Source organism: Scyliorhinus canicula, chromosome 14 (assembly GCF_902713615.1).
Source record: "Scyliorhinus canicula chromosome 14, sScyCan1.1, whole genome shotgun sequence".
NCBI lineage: Eukaryota > Metazoa > Chordata > Chondrichthyes > Carcharhiniformes > Scyliorhinidae > Scyliorhinus > Scyliorhinus canicula.
Window position 1 is genome coordinate 146,455,744 of NC_052159.1, and position 21,977 is coordinate 146,477,720.

A 21,977-nucleotide genomic window follows, 5' to 3' on the forward strand; every position below is an offset into this window, starting at 1 on the left:
ATAAGTTAGTAGGGAGGGCGTGATCCAATGCAGGTGGCAATGTGAATCCACCATCTTACTCAACATACCTGAGAAGTACTTTGTGGGTGTTGGGCCTTCCAACCCCTCCGGCAGCCCCACAATTTGAATATTCTGCATCTTGGACCTACTCTCTCGGTCATTCGTCTTGGCCCTCAACAATTTATTTTTTCAAGCAACGAAGACAGCTCTGATTCCAGTGAGGAAATCTGATCATGCGGCCCCTTTGATTGTGGCTCCATGGACTTCCCCGATCTGAGTGTTTTTCCCAGATCCGCTAGAATGGGGACCAAGGCTTCTTCGATTGATTTCCTAAGATCCTCAGGCACAACATGTTGGTGATTTTCGAATTCCTTCGCCAAGGTACTAGAAAGTGCCTCGGCCATTAGTGGAAGGGCGGAGCACCAGAAACTGAATCTGCCATTTTACCTGCTGATGAACTCCGAGAGGCCATGAAGTATGTGTTATGGGCCAGGTTTCAGAGAACCCCAACATGTATCATGGAGTTCACCTGACCCACAACTTTTAATAGATTGTGGTATGGGGAGCACAAGGCCCACTCTACAGTTGTGGTACAGCAGAAATGGCAAAGTATTTTTTAAAGCAAAACAATGTTTATTCTATAAACTCAAGTTAACTGTTTTAAAACATACAGCGAACATCTCAGCAACCATTAATTCAAATACAATCCCCAAAGAATATAACACTAAGTAATGCTTAATAACTTCCCAAACAATATCCAGAAGACAAAAGAAATACCCTTTAACAGAAGCACATTATGTTTACATTCAAAACTGAGAACATGTATAATTCTGAATTCACCAAATGATCAAGAGATAGTCTTTTGATGGCAGAGAGAACAGCAGTACACCTGCTTGGTCTGGCTTCAGCTCCAACACTGAAAATGAAACTAAAACACACCCCAGCAAACAGCCTAAAACGAAAGTAAAAAGCTGACAGGCAGCCCAGCTCCACCCACTCTGACATCACTGATAAACAGCATTTCTTAAAGGTACATTTCTCAAGCACCCATTTCTTAAAGGTAATGTCACATGACTTATGTAATTAGCAGAATCCTTGGGATCGGGTCTCTGCAGAAACTTGTCGAGGGACAAATGCTCAGGAAATTCAAACCTGTATTTATTTTGATATTTTGATCAGTGTGTGGGTCATACATAAAACGCATTAGCTGAAGATGCAACACCGGTGGAAAGGTAAGAAACTTCACTCCCATTTCTGCATCCTGTAAATCCATCAATGAGCTTCTGCTCCCAACTTTTTCCTTGACTTTTTTGGGCATTTCAGTCGTACAGGATCTTTATTACAATTGTTCTGTGGGTTTACGAGAGTAAACACTCCAGGTACTAAGAAAAGGAGCAAAAAATACAGTACTCCAGCAGGAGCCACCTCGTGCACGTTTTCTCGCTGCATCAGGGGCAGCACGGTAGCATGGTGGTTAGCATAAATGCTTCACAGCTCCAGGGTCCCAGGTTCGATTCCCGGCTGGGTCACTGTCTGTGCGGAGTCTGCACGTCCTCCCTGTGTGTGCGTGGGTTTCCTCCGGGTGCTCCGGTTTCCTCCCACAGTCCAAAGATGTGCGGGTTAGGTGGATTGGCCATTCTAAATTGCCCATAGTGTCCTAAAAAATGTAAGGTTAAAGGGGGGTTGTTGGGTTACGGGTATAGGGTGGATACGTGGTTTGAGTAGGGTGATCATTGCTCGGCACAACATCGAGGGCCGAAGGGCCTGTTCTGTGTTGTACTGTTCTATATTACACCACCAGAGATTTTACAAGAGGTAGTGAAAATTTTAAAAAGTATTTTCAATACAACTACGCAGACAAAAATTATCATAGAAACCCTACAGTGATAACCACTGTGCCACAGTCAAAACAAATTTGTAAAATCTATTAAGAGATAAATAGCTACTCAAGCATAATGCAGTCTAGGCTGATAGTGCAGGAAATCAATGGTATGAGCTAGCATCCTAATTATTCATGGCAGCATCCCTGCACGACTACTTGCTCAAACAATTGTGACAATCACAAATTAAATTGCAAGTACTTTGAATGCTGACGGTTCAATGAGGTTGTCCCTTTCTTAGTGAAGCTTGTCATTACTGGGGAGGGTAACTCACCACTTTTCTTTGCTGATAGGGTTGGCAGAGGCAGGACAGAACAGCTGATTCTCTCCTTCCACTTTAATTGTGTGTATTAGAAATATAAACAGTGCAAAATGTCACCAGATTGCAGTCTAAATCCAGACACACAGAAAAATAACGTTTTGGATGCCTCTCTGTTTCCCTTTCAGATACTTTTAGATGCTTTCTGATTCCAATCCTCCCTTATGAACACCACAATGTGGTCTTTGGATTTATCTTCCAGCTATTGAGTAATCATTGTGTTAAATATAACTACAACCCATGCCCAGATAAAATAAAATGGTACTTACCAGTTATAGATGGCAAGGACAGGGAGAACTGCCCCACCCTGTCATAAATGTTAGAGATACAAACTTCACATTGCCTATTTGTAACAAAACCCAATTTGTTGTGAAGGAAACCGTGTCTGAATTCTGATTAATCTTTTTTGCCAGAATTTCTAGTGGGATGGCTGGTGGTAAGAATTTGTGGCTGGCGTCAACGGTGATGGTTCCAGTCTTTTCCCTGTTCAACTGTAGTGTACTGCTTTGAGCAAGACTAACAAATGCTCAGCTGCAGGCAAGCTATTATTTGACTCAGACTGTGAACTTCATCGTCGTGGCCTGGATCTTGCTGAATTCTGGTGACCTTTCCCTCCTGGCCCAGGAAAAGAACTCCCTTGCAACTTTCTGCCATTTCCATGGATGTGGGCCCATCACAGGCCTCGCTCCACTTCAGCTTGTGGCCTTTGCTCAAAGGATTGGCCTTGATTATATGGTTCTTTAGGCTCTCTATGAATGTGTCTTAAGGTAGATTTCCAAGTCTGTGCCATACCCATGGTGATGGGAGTTTCTTTAATGTGAGAATGTAATCTGTGACAGTTTCACTTGGCATATATGCTTCCTTTCACGGAATGCATTTGCAATCTTAGTCGTGCCATAATGAGTCCAGAATCTCACTGACTTCAGAATAGTCCATACTATTGGGATACTGCAGGCAGCATTAGTGAGACATCTCCTCAAAAGCATCTGGCCCCAAATTGGTGAGTAAAATATTTACTTAATCCTCATCCATGTTATTCGCTTCCAGCCAAATGTGTAACCTTTGTATTTACACTGGTCTTCTTTGCCAGGGTTGAATTTCCCCATTGTCCCCAAATATATCTTCAGTTTCATTTTCAATAATGTGCTGTGCTGACTCAATGTGTACCTGAATATGATGCACAAACATTGAGTAATCTTTCAAACCGCTCAAATTTCTCAGTTAACTTTAGGAGTTTCAAAAAGTGAGTCACAACATTCTTCAGTCTTCATTTCTCAAATTGAATGCAACAAAACAAAATTCTATCCTATCCGCCTTGTCATTTTTCTGCTGTTTATCACACGGAGTAAACCACCCTCAACCTGCAGGCAATCATTATTGAACTAACTTCATTTATACCTCCCTTGGCAAAGAGGACAATATAGCAAACTGCTCAGGTCTTACAATATACTACACCGTGAAATTTGTGGCTCATCCAGGGCTGAATATCTGACAAGTGGACTGGCAACAAAGAGGAAGCAGTCATAGCATCATTACTGAACAGAAGGGTGCCATGAATTCTGTACGTACTTGTTATGTGCCAAGGCTTAGAAAACACCAAAGTGTATCATGGTGTTCACCTGACCCACCACTTTTAATAGATTGTGGTTATGGGGTGCGCAAGGGCCTACTTTACAGGTATGATGCAACAGAGATCTATCGTACTTTTAAACCAAAACCATGTTTATTTATGAATCCAGTTAACACTTTATAAACCCACAGCAAACATCTGAACAACTATCAACACCAATTCTCCCCACAGATACAATATTCTATAAGTAACCCATCATAACTTTCCTAACAACATCCATAAGACCAAAATACCCTTTTTACAGAAAGACAGCAGATTTATATTCTCTACAGAAACAGGTATTACTTTGAAATTATCAAATGATCTGGAGAGTCTTTAGATTGCAGAGAGAGAGCAATGCACCTTCTTGCTGTGACTGCAGTTTCTTCAACTCCGAAACAAAAACACAGACACACACCAGCTTTTTTGCTCAAAGCAAAAGTAAAAGCAGAGTCACAGCTCAGCTCCACCCACACACTGACATCACTCCAGCTATTTGATAACACCAATTTCCTAATCTAATCTATCAACCTAACTGAATTCCTGCAGCCCAGAAATGACACTGCCAGTTTTGCAGTTAGCATCACAGCTTCTGTGCTCACACTCATCAAAAAGAAAGCTGCCCAAAAAGAGCTAGAAATCATGGCGATGTGGCTTTTCCTTCCTCAATTTCAATTTAGCATCACACCAGAGGATCTCTGGTATGCAGCAATATTGACAATAGCAAGCAGAATAAGCAGGCAATCACAGTATTCTCACAGACAGCAAATCAGCAAATTAAAAGCACGCTATCCATCCCTTTTAGTTTAAAATTTAAGATGGATAAATAAATGATGATTGGACTCAAAATGCGAAATTATGAATATATAAGCAATTTAAAAAAAAGTAAAATCTTATCATAATGAAGATATTCCACAAAGTGCCAGTGAGGGTGTTTGGTAATAATTATAAAGTTAGTACATTGTTAAAAATATAGTTACACCTCATTCAACAAGGTGTAACCTTTTCAAGGGCTAACAGAGTTAGTGCGAAAGTTTGCAGGAGTTCAGATTACACAGGAAGTCCACTCTCTGAGGAACCGCAACAGTGCATCCTCTGGAGGAGTGTAGTATCACTATCACTGAGAGCAATATCTGGATTTTCACATGATTCTGCACTCTGTAGGCTCCTGAAGTCGCTGCCAGTTTCAGCGAAGTAACGATAGCGTGAATTCTGACAGCATCACAAAGTCTGGGCAAATATTTTTTCAATTCCTGCTTTCTTTATGCATTTTTAAAAATTCAATCTCCCACACTGCTTTCATTGTTATTAACTGTTTCTTTTAAAAGCCACCAACGTACAAAAGAAGTAAATTAGATTTTGAAAGCTTTCCAAACTTGCCTACAAAAGGCATATATAAACTTGTTTTTATGATGTGCTTGCTGACATTTCAATGACATGACACGAACAGAACCACTTTTTCATGATGTGGGTGACAGGGCATCATTCAGTTCACAAACTGACCAGGACTTGTTTTTTCAAACACCTAGAAATATTGTCACAAGAGAAAAAAATGGCACCATTTGCCAACTTGAATTCATCAGGGAACATAGCTAGTTAGAATAATCAAAAGCACGATTCTGTTAAAACAAGATTATGAGTAGCAAAAGCAATAAAGGCCTACATTTTTACATTGTATTAAGACTTGCTACTAATATCTAGATATTGCTATCTGAGGAAGAAAACATTGTTCAGTATGCATTACCTGGCAGCTGGCGTATTATAATCCTGCATTTGTTTCTATACTTCATGTTATGGCAGTTTCTGTTTACTAAGAACTAGAATACTTTACATTCCTTGGAACCTACGCTTCCTCACAATGTTTAGCTAGCTGCCAGCTTCATTTAAAAATAAGTCAAACTCCTTTAGCACCAATTCAACAAGGGAGGTAACAGTACATCCAGAATAACTCTCTTAAAAGAATCTGCTATCCAGATCACCATAAACTATAATTATTCTGTTCTAGCATTTGCAGCACACTGCACCATTCCAGGTGCCTTAAAAAAAAACATTAGCTCCATTCATATCGAAAACCAGAACATTTTAAAATTTAGACTGATGGCAGTACTTAACCACTATCTCAGAACTTGTGAAAATAATCACTTTAGATCCTGAGATTATCGTATTATCGTAGCAGATTATCGTATAATATTCGGGTAATGGTCAAATCTATATTGGACCGACGTTTAGCCAACAAAATCCAAACTCTTTGCACATACTACTCGCTCACCGCTGAAGTCAAACTTGCCCTGGTGCAAGCCTACCCACTGATAGAATCATAGAATTGTATACCATTGTTCAGCTCCAGTTGTCTGCGCTTGTCAACATGTGACGTCAAGTCAAGGCGACCACCTCACTGCTGCGCAGGGCCAAACCCACCCTCTAATATGGCAACATGATATAAGGAGGAGTGGTGGTTACAACCCAATTCAAACTTAAAGTCATTGAGATTGCAGAGCCGGCAAATAATTGTAGTAGAAACTAGATGATTCAAGATATCGGAGAAGAACTTTAGAAATTGAAGGAAGCTTTTTGTACACGTTCGGCTCATTTTGTGAGAATTTTGGGGACAGACTTGGCCGGTACAACTCTGCAATAGCGGGAAAATGGGAGAGGGGTGGATTTCAACCACTTGAAACTATTACTCATAAAAGTTAACCCTTTACTTTTTGGCTCAAAATTTAGCCTGAGACACTATTTTTATACACGTACACAGAGTACAAAAGTTAGTTTCCACCATGGGAGGACGACATTTGGGCCATAGTGCCTATGCTGGCTCTTTGAAAGAGCTATCCAACTGGTCCTACTATCCTGCTCTTTCTCCTCAGTCATAGAGATTTTTTCTTTACAATTATAATTCAATTCCATTCTGAAGGTCACAATTACATCTGCTTCCACCATCCTTTCAGGCAGTATATTCTACATTATCAAACCTTGCGTGAAAAAACCCAATCCCCTCTGGCTCTTTCGCTAAATAACACAATTACGAGTATTTAACTATCTTGACAGTCTGGGATGTTCTAATTCTAATAGGTTTTGCTGATTTTATTATACACAATATTAATCTACTTTTACCACTTTCATTGTAATTTTTAAATTTGCTGACATTATTTGGCACGAAAATTCAAAAGGAATATAATGACAAAGGTTTTCTTAGCTTACTCCTTTTGACAGGCTGTGTACTGCACTGTCACTTTCATCAACTCATGCAATCTACCTTACGTAGCAGAATAGATAAGAGGCCCAAGTGAAATAATTGAAACTTAATGAGCAGTGCATGGAACACAGATGTTTTGCCCTCAAATTAATCTCCTTTTAATCACATCATCCAGATCTGTTTCTACAACGCTGCTACCATTTTTTAGGAAATGGGCCAAATTTTGTCAAGCTTGCATTCGTGTTCACTACTGAATCAGCCATTTAAACTCTGTGACTACAAGAGCAGGCCAAGGCTGGGAATTCAGAGCCTTTTCACCACGTACAACTGAAAGTTATGATGTGGAATACTCTCTACTTGCCTGTATGAGCGCAGTTCCAATAACACAAGAAATCCAACACCCTCTGGGACAAAGCAGCCCACTTGATTGGCATCCTACGTTAAATATTCATTATCTCCATCAACGGCACACCATGCGTACCGTATATTAGATGATTGCGGCAACTCACCAAGGCTTCTTTGACCTCCCAAACCTACAACCCTGAGAAGAATACAGCCATCAGGCACAAGAAACACTAACACCTGCAAGTTCTCCTCCAAGTCATACATCATCCCGACTTGGAAACAAATCACCATTTCTTCATCATCCGAGTCCAAATCTTGGTACTCCCTCCACCTAACTGTGAGTGTACGTACCTACCTCACAAAGACTTAAACAATTCAAGGCAGCAGCTCACTGCCACCTATGGTGTGCAATACATTTTTTACCGTTAACATTTTAATTTTAAATCACACTTACGTGCTCAATAGAATGTCATCGCAGTGTGTGGTTAATTTGTTGGCAAACCCTTCATGCGGACTAGAAATATTTAATGAATGGGTGATGACCACACCCAAATCCATTTAATTTTCACCCTTTGCAGTGAATGGCCATTTGTAGTTTAAAAATATCAAGAAATAGGTACTCCCATACTCCATTACACAGGCTATAAAACCCTATCGTTATTGTATTTTCATATTTCCCTACATGAGAAACAAAGAAAAGTTTTGTAACTTGCAGCAAGTTTAAGCTGAATACTGCTTGCTAAGAACAAATTATAAGGCTGATTTCCCCAACCAGGTGCTCGCAAATGGTCGGACAATCAGTGGGCTGTCTTGCGTTTTTTTGGCTAGTGCTGCTCCTTTCTGGGGGAATTAGCCTTTACATGTCCAAACATGGTTTCCAGGAGGTTGCAAGTGTTTACACTCTTCAAAAGAGATTACATGCGTGGAACGCAAAAATGTACAAATTTAACTACCGTGAATAAGAAACTTGCAAGTACATTCCTACATGTACATGGTAGTAGAACCAAGACATAAATCAATGAATCGACAACTACAGAATTTGGTGGGTGGCACGCTGGCTAGCACCGCAGCCTCACGGCTCCAAGGACCCGGGTTCGATCCCGGCCTCGGGTCACTGTCCGCGTGGAGTTTGCACATTCTCCCCGTATCTGTGTGGGTCTCACCCCCACAACCCAAAGATGTGCAGGATATGTGGATTGGGCACACTAAATTGCCGCTTAGTCGGGGAAAAAAAGAATTGGATATTTTACATTTTTAAAAAATGATAATAATTTTGAACTTTTAAACATGATCTAGTTCTGGAGTCTGCATCACTTCGACAAGTCGACCTCATGTTCCCTAGAAATCAGGGTTCATCCTTCTTTATCTGTTCAATAGTGACATATTGGCAGCACGGTAGCATTGTGGATAGCACAATCGCTTCACAGCTCCAGGGTCCCAGGTTCGATTCCGGCTTGGGTCACTGTCTGTGCGGAGTCTGCACATCCTCCCCGTGTGTGCATGGGTTTCCTCCGGGTGCTCCGGTTTCCTCCCACAGTCCAAAGATATGCAGGTTAGGTGGATTGGCCATGATAAATTGCCCTTAGTGTCCAAAATTGCCCTTAGTGTTGGGTGGGGTTACTGGGTTATGGGGATAGGGTGGAGTTGTTGACTTTGGGTAGGGTGCTCTTTCCAAGAGCCGGTGCAGACTCGATGGGCTGAATGGCCTCCTTCTGCACTGTAAATTCTATGAAAAACTGGAATCGAATAGGCAACTCAAATAATAATTTCCGACTTACTGGAATAGATCATCTACCACCATGTTTTCTCATCTTTGGCTGCGGATGAATATCTATTTTATCAGAATGAGGCTTTCTTTAACATTTAATGAGTAAACCAACAGTATATTTAAAATAATTATAAACCTCTCTGTTCTCCCTCTATTGTTGAAACAAAAGATACTCTTTCCTGTGCCATTTCTCATCATAAAATATGTTGCAACTAAGGCACTCACTTCTCACACTTTGAAACACTAACATGAAGCCACTTATTCAGCCCAATCTATTGGCCCTATCCCTTGAGGCACCTAACTCATATCTTTAACCCATTTCAATCAAAACACTTTCCATAAAAAAGGCCCAGAATGTAAATCTTAAAGAATGCTTCAAACTGACTGGGATAACCTGGTTCATTGATTAGTACCAAATACATTGACTAACCTGTTAGATGGGTTGTCTAGGCACAAATCCAATGACAGAACTATGTAGACAAGGATTTTGTGAACCATGGACATCTCAGCCCTAACTGGATGTACGTTTATTAGTCAGGCTGCTATGTAATCAGCCCACAAATTGTAGAAACAACAAGCAATAACTGAACTTCATTCAGTATCTATTGTGGCTAGTAATAAATAATCCATTGAGGAGAAACATGCTTAATTTTTGCCATACGACTTCCGATGGCGGGGTGTGCTGAGTAGTCGCAGGAAATGTGGGAAAAGGTGGAAATTGCCGCTTTTAGCCCGAAAATAGGCCACTAAGCCAGAAAAACCTGCCCCATCCCTTCTCCAAGATCATCATAGGCACGGAGAGATTCCCGCAAAAACTCAAAGAGCCGAAGAGATGGCAGAATTAATAGAAGTCTCGAGAGGAAAGTCAAAACGGCGAGCACACGGAGCTGGCCACAGCCAATCGGGCCGGGTCGCGACACACAGGCCGGACTACCTGCCAATAAGCCAGTGGATGCTCCTCAAATATAGGGAGGCTATTAAGTTGAAGATGATGGCGGCAGTGAAAGCGTCGATTGCGAATGCCTTGGTCCCTTTCTGAAAAGGACAGAGCAGCGGTTGGAAGTGCAGGAAACGACGATAAGGGAGCTTCAAAAAGCAGCAACCGAACAAGGTGACCAGATCACCTCATTGGAGACGGAGGTGACAAGGTTGGAGGCAACCTAAGGAATGCGTAAGGGGAAGGCTGAGAATCAGGAGAATCTGTCGCACCGCCAGAATCTCCGCATTGTGAGCCTGCTAGAGGGTATTGAGGGCAGAAACCCCACGGAGTACATGGCCCAGATGTTGGGCAAGCTGGTTGGGGGAGGGAAAACGTCCCCAAACTCTCAGAGGTGGCCAGGGTCCACAGGTCACTTCGGCAGAGGCCAAAAGTAGGAGTAGCAGCGACGGGCAATCAATGCCAAGCTGCACTGGTTCCAGGATAGAGCACGGATCCTGAACTGGGCAAGACAGTCACGGTCCTGTAAATGGGAGGGACACTCAATCCGTGTTTACCAGGGCATTGGAACGGACCTGGCGAAATGCCGAGCCAAATTCAGTGCCGCTAAGGCGGCTTTGTACAGAGTATTGTTCGGGATGCTGTATCTGGCCAAGCTATGGGTAACCTTCCAGGGCAATGAACATTATTTTACTGCACCGACCAAAGCGTTCCATTTGTGCGGAGAGAAGGACTAGGAAAGCAGCAGCAGCAATAATGAGAGACTTTAAAAGACAATTTCGCGGGAGAAAGATGCCATACTTTCAAACTGTTGGAAGTCACAGGAAGAAGGGAGGGACCACAGTAAGGTACAGAAACGGTAGAGGGTAGAGTGAGGAACACAACAGGTAGGGGGAGTTAAAGATAGCTCCGGGGGTGGGAAACTACACTAACGAGCAGGCTAGCACAGGGAAGTATGGGAAAATGGGGGGCCGCGGCACAGCTGCTGACGGGAAGTGCCTGCCTGGCAGTGGGGAGGGGGGTTTAAAACCCGAGGCACTGGGGAAGAACGGGGTGAGGGGGGAGGAAGATAAGATGGGGGGATGGAAGAGATGATTACAATAGGTCGCACATGGCGACAGCAGGAACAAGGACACCAAGAACAGCCATCTTGGATGGTTCCTGAACAAAGGGAAATCCCGGAGTGCCGAGTCACATCCACATGGAGAATATGGCAACGTCATCAGGAGCGGGACGGAAACTCCCCATCAGGATAGTCACCTGGAACATCAGGGGTCTTAACAGCCCAGTGAAAAGATCCAGAGTCTTCACCCATTTGAAAAGCCTGAGAGCCGATGTAATGTTCCTCGACCTGAGGGAGAAGGACCGACTGAGGGTAAGAAAAAGCTGGGTAGGACAGACATACCATTCGCGTCACGGAATGAGGGCTCGGGGAATGGCCATACTGCTCAATAAGAGGATGGTATTCATGGCAACCCGGGGGTATGGCATGTCATGGTTAGTGGTGCCCAGTTAATGTGTACACTCCCAGCTGGACGACGCTGACTTCATAAAAAAAACCATGGCAGATTCCTCGACATAGACTCCCACTGACTCATTATTTGGCGGGGGCGCGGGGGAGGTTTATTTCCTGAACGACATGCTTTGATTTTGTCTTGTTGTATAAAGTATATTATGAAATCTTAAAACCCTAAAAAACGATACTGTTAAAAAAATTGTCATACAATTTACCTCTTGACTTAAGTCATTAGCATGGATCTTCTGACAATCCACATCTCTTCGAAGGAGTGAATTCTGCTTTTCCAATTGCAACAGCCTTCTTGCAAGATGAACACTGTGAGAAAAAAGGGGTTAGCAATTAATGGACTGAAGCATATTTGTTCATTTAGAGTTACAATGTCCCACAAGGCTTCTGTGATTACAATTTCTTAATATAGCTGGGTGCTAAAGAATCTTACCATTTGTAATCCAAGGATCAGACAAAAGAATGAAGAAAAGTATAAGATTAATCTTCTATGATTGAATTGAGTGGGAAACTACACATTTCGCCAGTATCAGTTCGTGCTCTAAAAAGCTTGCGTTTGCGAATGATGGAATAAATTAATCAAGACTGAACAGAATATCCATCACTTGATGCAACAAAATGATGTGGGGAAGTGTGGTCTGTTCCTCATTTTTATCATGACGCAAATGTAACTTTGAACCAAGTGAATCGAATCATAACTGCTGCATGGTATGTCCAACTTACAGGAAATCAAAGCAGTTCAATGAAATGTATAAAGCCTTCGAACATCTACTTTGTTCAACACCTCTGTTCCATGGGGTTGCCAAACTTGGTTTCCAGTGCCGGTTTAGCCATGCTCAACACAACTTTTAAGAGCATCACCTCTTTCGTTTGCAGTCCTCTGATCTGAACATTTTATTGAATTTTCACAAAAGAAATCCACACCTGGAATGTTACTCTGTCTCTTCTTTTCCAGGAGAAACTGATTTGTCCATCTTAAAAAAATGAATTCTGTTGAAAGCCATAACCAAGTAGGTACACCCAGTGATGAAATCTCAACTCGGTGAACAATGTCAAACCACACAGACCATTTTGTAAATACTTCAACTGCTGAATGACAGACTCTATACATCCATAAAGTAAAGAAACATGCTTTTCTAAATAAAAATGCATTTCCAAAGATTAAAAATAAGTATTCTACATGATTGCAAATCAAATCCCATAACTAATTCAACAATATTAATCTTCCTATAGAAAATCAAATCAAACCAAACCAAAATAAATCATGCCTTTACGGTTATACATTGGGAAATGTGGCACTCAATACAGCATGTAAGGGCAACAACTTGAATGACATGCTATTGATAATACTGAGATCATGTTTAGTTTACCATTTCACTTCAAAATTTGTTTAAGAGGCAGGAAAAGACCTGCACAATAGTAAAGTAATATTCTGCAAGGTTGTAGAAGTTCTCCACATTACCGGGACACATTTTTAAATTTCAGCAACTACAGAAATGAGCATGCCAAGCGTTGATTGCTGAAATAATCAGAAAACAGTTTCTCGTGTGTGAAAAACTTTCAAAATATATTTTCAACTTTTATGTGGAAATAATTCAGAAACTGCATATTCATATGTATTTTACATATTCCACATAGCATAAATTAGATTACTGATCTTTAAGTGTAAGTGCATTCTCTGAAGCAATTTATATTCCATAAAAAGTGCTCATAACAAGAACCACATGTTAAGAGATAAGTCAGAGGGACAACTTCCCTAGATGTCTTTGCATCCTATAAGATTTCCTCTTAGCATCCCGAATTTATTATTTTGAACACAGGAGGTGCTACCTTCATGGAATAAACTTAGCAAATCTTCTTTTGGAGAAAGGGTAAAGGACCATTTATCATCATCTTCATGATTCAGAACCGTGATGTGATGATGTATTTTGTACCATTACAACATGTCTGCAAATGCAAAAATGTATTGACGCTTTCTTTTTCTTGTGGATGGCGTTCTCCACGAGTACTCTGCAATAAAACCTCAAAACAAGGATAAACATCAGAATCTCAAACAGCGGAGGAAAGAAACACAACTAAGAACTCCCTTGTCCTCAGGTTACTCAGAGAAAATCGCACATCTTCAACAATCTCATCTATGTTCCAGCTGCAGCTTGCCACCCGTGGATTCCAAACAGGACTGTGGGAGAGAGTCATTAATCTGGTAAACCCCACGATGACCATGGGTACCATTTTGCTCAGGTTAGCCTAGGTAACAAGTTATACAGAATTCCACCCAATTTAGTCAGGAAAGCTGAAATAAAAACAGAAAATCCCGGAAAAAAATACAGAAGGTCTGCAGTTAGAAATCTTAATTCTGTGAACAAAACCGGGTAGCCTGTTCCCACGCTAAGGTCTGATTGAGTTGAATTAATTCCTATTTTCGAAAATTACAGAGATTATTTCCTGGTTGGTTAGCCCAGTTGGCTGGATGGTTGGTTCATAATGCGGCCCTACTTCAGCAACGCGGGTACAATTCCCATACCAGCTGAGGTTATTCATGAAGGCCCTTCCTTCTCAACCTTGTTCCTGGTCCGAGGGGCGCAATTCTCCGTGCTCACGAAAATTCGGAGAATAGCGGGCGGCGTAAATTTTTACGGACACGCTGGTCCAACGCCCTCCCGCTATTCTCCCCCCCACGCCCGCCTCGAATCCCTGCCCGCCGTTTTTTTACGGCGAGCAGCTATTCACCCCTGGCCGATGGGCCGAATTCCAAGGCCTTTACAGCCGTTTTTATGAACGTAAAACACACCTGGTCTGACTGTTCGTAAAAACGGCCGTAAAGTCCCGATCTGGGGAACCATGGCACCGACTGGCACGGCAGTACCACGGCCACGGGTACTTACCCCGCGCACTCTTTCTCCCTCCGCCGCCCCGATGGATCCATCCGCGGGGCTTCTGCGGGGCATGACGGCCCGCGCATGCGTGGGTTTCACGCACAAGCGCGATGACGTCATCCGCGCATACGCGGGTTGGAGTCGTCCAATCGGCGCATGCGCGGCTGACGTCATCTGACACGTCAGCCGTCGCTAACTCTGGCTAGCGGGCTTAACGAAAATCGTTAAGCCGCGATGCCGGAGTTCACGGCCGCGCGATGCTAGCCCCGACCGGGGAGCTGAATCGGTTCCTGGTCGGGGGGGGGGGGAGGCTGGCGTCAAACGCGCCCGTTTTTGACGCCAGCTTCCCGAGTTTTCGTGACTCGGGAGAATCGCGCCCGAGGTGTGGTAACTCGCATGTTAAATGACCACCAATCATCTCTCAAAGGGGAGACCAGCCTATAGTCCTCTGGGACTGTGGCAACATTTTGTTTCCTGCAGCTGATGATAATTGCATCTATTTGTCATGTGAGAGTACCTTTAAGAAATGGGTGTTTACTACTGCGGTGATGTCAGAGATGGATGGAGCTGGGCTGTCTGTCAGCTGTTTACTTTCGTTTTTGAGCAGGCTGCAGGGTGTGTTTTAGTTTTGTTTTCAGTGCTGGAGCTGAACTACCTCTTGATCATTTGGTGAATTCAGAATTATAAATGTTCTCAGTAGTGAATGTAAACCTAATGTGCTTCTGGTAAAAGGTGTTTCTTCTGACTTCTGGATGTTGTTTGGGAAGCTTAAAAGATTACTTAGTGTTGTAGCCTTTGGGGGTTGTATTTGAATTAATGGTTGGTAAGATGTTCACTGTATGTCTTAAAGAAAGTTTTTTTTTTTAATTTAGAATATCCAATTCATTTTTTCCAATTAAGGGGCAATTTAGCGTGGCCAATCTACCTATCCTGCACATCTTTGGGTTGTGGGGGTGAAACCCACGCTGACACGGGGAGAATGTGCAAACTCCTCATAGACAGTGACCCAGGGCCGGGATTCGAACCCAGGTCCTCAGCGCCGCAGGCAGCAATGCTAACCACTGTGCCACCGTGCTGCCCCGTTTTAAAGAAAGTTAACACGAGTTCATAGAATAAACAGCGTTTTGCTTTAAAAAATATTTTTCCATTTCTGCTGTACCACGCCTGTAGAGTGGGCGGTGTGCTTCCCATACCACAATCTAGTAAAAGTTGTGAGTCAGGTGAACTCCATGATACACTTTGGGGTTCCCTAAACCCTGGCCCATAACATATTTTTCTGACGTTGAAGCATACATTCTTGGGTCTATGGAATAGGCTGTTTCCAATACAGGAGCACACCGCTAAGGAAATACTAGAAATAGCAAATGCAAATAGTGGAAATGAATGATATCTGTGGATTGCCAGCATTTTCTATTTTATTCAAATTGCCCAAATTAAAAGACCTTTTCAGAAGGAGAATCTGTTTCACTGGGGGTGAAAGCGAAAAATCACTGTTAAAAATGATGTAATATGTTTGGAATTATAAAAGATAGCTACAAGATCAATGCCAGCAATTTTAGATTGTTTTTAGTCTCTGTTACCTAGTCTAAACATTGCCAAGTTGACTTTGAGGCAAGGGAGAAAACACAGAAGTGTGGATCCAAGGGTTTCATGTGTGTAGAAAATTGAAGGGGTAGCAGATTCAATGGTAGCAAGGAGGTAAGGGGAGACTAAGCGGAGATGGTAAACTGCTACCGCTGGCTTTCTTCACTGCCACACCTCCAGAAAGGAAAGGATAAAGAAAACAGAGCATGAATATACCAAAGGAAAACGAGCAAAAAAGGAAAAAACAGAGGCAGAAGTATACAAATAATAGAATCAGCATCACTAAGATATTAGAAGAAAGTAAAGAGTGGTCATATTCTCTTGACTTAGAGTAAAAACCCAAGGAAATCTATAACATATAGAAAGATAACTGCGGACCTATGTCACCCTGTTAGCTGGCTGGGGCATATGTTCATGGGAAATTCCCGGGCCTCTTCCACCAATAGGATTAGGATGTCAACCATAGCAATGCAAAAGGGAATCAGCAACTCCGAGCAAGGGGAATTAAAGATGACGGCTGTTGATAGGTGATCGCATTATTCAGTAAGTCAACATTTCCACATACATAAGTTGCAATTATTTTGTCCTTCTCACAGCTCCTCCTACATAATGAAGCATCAATTTTGTAAGACTGCAACTGTTGTTTAAAAGCAATCTCCTGGTGCTTTATCATAGCTGTCATCTTCGGCTCTGTTGAGGCCTGGATATTCTCTTGTTAAACCTGAGTAATTTCCAATTGCATGCCAAGACTACTCGTCAAGATAGGAGTTTCACCCAAATCTTTGTAACTTTATTATTTCCTATTCGACAATAAGGAATCCAGCCTTTAAAATAAAAGTCAGCTTTACTAAATCAAATGCTAGTAAAGCACTTACATCTTCCTGACTACCAAAACTCAACTTTAGGTTTATTTATAAGCGACTTAATTTAGATTCACCTTGTTTTGCATTTTGTAAGAGCATAAAAACTATTAGTTACTGCCTACAATCTTAACTAAATTGCAGATATTCATTAACTCAAAGACCTTTCTTTATAAAAATTGATATGCATCACCAGCATAAAATAAATCTTGAAGTTACCAGATGTTGCAAAAACATTCAGCAACATCCTTTTACTGTACATTTATTCTCAAGGAGTTCAAAATCTACAGTAACTAATGATAAAAATTAAACACAAATTTATCACATTAATGCAGAAGTAATCAAATCTTTGTGGGTGCCGAGGACATGGGTTCGATCCTGGCCCTGGGTCACTGTCTATGTGGAGTTTGACGTTCTCCCAGTGTTTGTATGGGTCTCACCCTCACAACCCAAAAATGTGCAGGGTCGGTGGATTGGCCACACTAAAATTGTCCCTTAATTGCAAAAAAAAAGAATTGGGTACTTACAATTGATAAAAAATAAAACAAAGTAATCAAATCTAGTAAAGATTACAGTCCAGATTTGTTTCAACTGCATTTGTTTTTTTCTGCATTTGCTTTGACTGAAGACGTCTAGTGTTTTTACTGTCTGCATTTCTCAAAGGTTTCTTTTTAATTAAACTCATGCCCTAGAGCAGAACTGAAGGATAAAAGCGGAATCTCAGCAATGTTTCAGAAGGACTAATTAGAAAATGAAGACCTGCTCCTGTTTAAACATTTTGCATGCCTGTCTATTGAGATTGTTGTACGCAATTGATTGCATTAAAGAATGTGGAAAAAGATAGCAAAACAGAGTCTCAAATCTAAGACTGATTCCTCCCACAAGTTCCGAAAGACGTGCTGGTTAGATGAATTGGACATTCTGAATTCTCCCTCTGTGTACCCGAATAGGCGCCGGAGTGTGACGGCTAGGGGATTTTCACAGTGACTTCATTGCAGTGTTAATGTAAGCCTACTTGCGACACTAATAAAGATTATTATGAGATACCGGTCCCCAGTATTGGACATGCTAATTAAGTTTAAATGGCTGATATTTATTGAATAAGACAGTTTTATTGGATATGACTGTTTTTTCATGAACACATTTGTGACCAAATGTTTTTGAATCAAGCATACAGTCTATCGACCATTCATTTGAGAAGAGTCAAAGTTAGAAAGGATTCATGGAAGAGGGAAAGCAGGCAGCATTCCTACTGAATTAGGGCAGGCAGGGACAAAGACATGATGCTCCGCATCCCCACCCATTTTAATATTCCTTAAATTCACCAGCAGAAGTGACTATTTTGTACGTCCGGCCATTTGTGGGTGTGCAGGGTTTAATTGATTTCAATAATGAACTTCAACCCAATGTATTTCCCATCATTTGCACCACAATGGGTGAGAGGGATGATAATTTGTCCTTTGCCATCTAGTGTATTATGGACAGCGTGGGGGCCTTAAACATTTTTCTACGTTCATATTAGCAGTGTTGATACCACTGGCAGTGCCACACTGTGGTAGAGCTTTTGGGAGCTTTGTAAATGCACGGTCTTATTTTATTCAGAAATGGATTAGCAGAGTGAAGATCTCTCAGCTCTGGTTCATGACGCCGCAGTGGAACAAGGAAAAGAGAGAATAAGTTAAATTTTTAATTTTGCGACTGAACATATTATGATGGGTGTATTGTGCAGACGTGCAATGCGAGACTCAAGGAACACAAACAAATTTGTTATGCACAGCACTATTATTGAGCAGTAAAGGGTTCTGAATTCATTTTCTTTCACCGCCCAGAGGGAGTGCAGTCCCGATGATGCAACTTTATTTCACATTTTTAATAGAACTTTTCTTTTGAAATTGCTATGATTGGTGTAAACTGAAAAAGGAGAGATAGACCTTTTCACTGTTAGTGATTCAATAAGGTCCTTGTCACTCAGTTGTTTGTGTAAGGGCTTGATTGTTTTCAAATTTAATTTCCTGCTGTTTACTTCTGCTGGATTGGCTTTTCATCTTTGATGACCACAGATATGACTTTTCCTCTGTTGGTCTTTGCTAAGCCGTGACCATTGCAGACTGTGCTTGTGATTTTCTGATATGGTCTAGATTGTCCATGACTTGGAAGTTTTGTCTTCAGAGACAAAGACAATGGTCTGAATTGTACATTCCCCACCAGGGGAGAAGGCCATAATATTCCCCGAATGGCCTTCCCACCGGGATACCTCCAGCCCAGACCTCTGCAATTATATGGTGGGGCTGGCCCATCCACCCATGTCCCATTTGAGATCCTTAAGTAGCTAATTAATTATCGCTTCAGGGCTGTTTTCTGTCCAGCCTCAATGTTCAGGCTGGCAGGAGGAGTTCAGGCACAGGAATAAGAGCTGGAAAAAACTAGCCTTACCAATACGCCTAACTGCCTTTTGCCCACCCCCATGCTCTGGGACTTCACCTTCCCTCCCAGAGATCCTGACTTATCTGGTCCTGGATTCTTGGGACTAGGATCCTGGGGACTTCCCACAGTCCAGTCATGTCCACAGCAACTTCTGGATTGCTGAGACCAGAGAGCTGTTGGCCAATCAGTAAGGGACGGAAGTGTAATCTCCAGTCAACTAACACTCGCTGCAGTGCTAAACTGCTGCTGACCAGCTAGTAACAGCGGGAATGCGCTCACCACTGACACTGCAGGTGGCACAGTGGCGAGCACTGCTGCCTCACAGCTCCAGGGACCCGGGTTCAATTCCCACCTCGGGACACCGTCTGTGTGGAGTTTGCACTTCCTCCCTGCGTCTGCATGGATTTCCCCCGGGAGCTCCGGTTTTCTCCCACAGTCCAAAGATGTGCAGGTTAGGTGGATTGGCCATGCTAAATTGACCCTTGGTGTCCAAAAGGTTAGATGGGGTTGCTGGGTTATAGGGATAGGGTGGAGGCGTGGACTTCGATGGAGTTCTCTTTTCAAAGGCCAGTGCTGCCTCGATAGGCCGAATGGCCTCCTTCTGCACTGTAAATTCTATGATTCAGGTGTGGGAAGAGAATCCTAAAAATCCTGGCCAATCTTTTTAGAACATAGAACAGTACAGCACAGTACAGGCCCTTCGGCCCACAATGTTGTGGGGTCCATTTATCCTAATCTAAGATCAACCTAACCGTTACCCCTTCAATTTACTGCTGTCCATGTGCCTGTCCCAGAGTCGCTTAAAAGTCCCGAATGACTCTGACTCCACCACCTCCACTGGCAGTGCATTCCACGCACCACCACTCTCTGTGTAAAGAACGCACCTCTGACATCTCCCCTATACCTTCCTCCAATCACCTTAAATGTCCCCTCGTGACAGCCATTTCCATCCTGGGGAAAAGTCTCTGGCTATCCACGCTCTCATTACCTTGTACACCTCTATCAAGTCACCTCTCTGCCTTCTTCGCTCCAGTGAGAAAAACCCTAGCTCCTTCAACCTTTCTTATAAGACACGCCCTCCAGTCCAGGCAGCATCCTGGAAAATCTCCTCTGTACCCTCTCCACATCCTTCCTATAATGAGCCAACCAGAACTGGGCACAATATTCCAAGTGTGGTCTAACTAGGGTTTTATAAAGCTGCAGCAAAACCTCCGGCTCTTAAACTCAATCCTCCTGTTAATGAAAGCCAACACACCATACACCTTCTTAACAAACCTATCAACCTGCGTGGCAACTTTGAGGGATCTATGTACGCGGACCGAAGATTCCTCTGTTCCTCCACATTTCCAAGAATCCTGCCTTTAACCCTGTATTCAGCATTCAAATTCAACCTTCCAAAATGAATCACTTCGCATTTATCGAGGTTAAACTCCATCTGCCACTTCTCAGCCCAGCTCTGCATCCTGTCAATGTCCTGTTGTAACCTGCAACAGCACCCAACACTATCTACAACACCCCAACCTTCGTGTCATCGGCAAACTTACTAACCCACACTTACACTTCCTCATCCAAGTCATTTATAAAAACACAAAGAGGAGAAGTCCCAGAACAGATCCCTGCGGGACACCAATGGTCACCGACCTCCATGAGGAAGACTTTCCATCCACTACCATCGCTGTCTTCTTTCGGCCAGCCAATTCTGTATCTCGACAGCCAAATTTTCCTGTTTCCCATGCTCCCGAACTTTCTGAATGAGGCTACCATGGGGAACCTTATCAAACGTGTTTCTGAAATCCATATGCACCACATCCACTGCCCGACCTTCATCAATGTGACTCGTCACATCTTCAAAGAATTTAATGAGGCATGACCTGCCCCATACAAAGCCATGCTGACTATCTTTAATCAAACTATGTTTTTCTAAATAATCTTAAATCCTATCTCTCAGAATCCTTTCCAATATTTTGCTCACCACAGATGTAAGACGGGTGGGTCTGTAATTCCCATGGATTTCCCTATTCCCTTTCTTAAAGAAGGGACCAACATTTGCCTCCCTCCAATCATCCGGTACTACTCCAGTGGAGAGTGAGGATGCTAAGATCTCTCCCTCGCTTCCTGTAGTAACCTTGCGTATATCCCATCAGGCCCAGGGACTTATCTATCCTGATGCTCTTCAAAATTTCCAGCATATCCTCCTTCTTCATATCAACCTGTTTGAGTCTATTAACCTGGTTCACACTGTTCTCATGAGCAACAAGGTCCCTCTCTCTATGAAAATACTGAAGCAAAGTTTTTATTTAGGGCCATCCCCATCTCCTCAGACTCCAGGCACAAGTTCCCTCCACTATCCCTAATTGGCCCTACTCTCACTCTGATCATCCTCTTATTTCTCACGTAGAACGCCTTGGGGTTTTCCCTAATCCTTCCTGCCAGGGCTTTTTCATGCCCCCTTCTAACTCTCCTCAGTCCGTTTTTGAGTTCCTTCCTGGCTACCTTGCAACCCTCAAGAGCCGTGCCAGACCCTTGCTTCCTCAACCTTGCGTAAGCTTCCTTCTTCATCTTGACTAGAAGCTCCACTTCTCTTGTCATCCAAGGCTCCTTCACCTTACCATTCCTTCCTCGTCTCAGTGGGACAAAACTATCCAGCACTTGCA

The 21,977-nt window shown here is 42.6% G+C and overlaps 1 protein-coding gene across 3 annotated transcripts in view; it reads right to left on the reverse strand.

Moving 5' to 3' along the window:
• pibf1 (progesterone immunomodulatory binding factor 1) overlaps window positions 1-21,977 on the reverse strand; it is a 135,395-nt gene that overhangs the window by 32,895 nt on the left and 80,523 nt on the right. For all 3 annotated transcript variants that reach the window (XM_038818594.1, XM_038818592.1, XM_038818593.1), the window contains exon 14: window positions 11,786-11,888. In XM_038818594.1, the coding sequence (XP_038674522.1) occupies window positions 11,786-11,888 (103 nt within the window). The remainder of the gene's footprint in view (window positions 1-11,785; window positions 11,889-21,977) is intronic.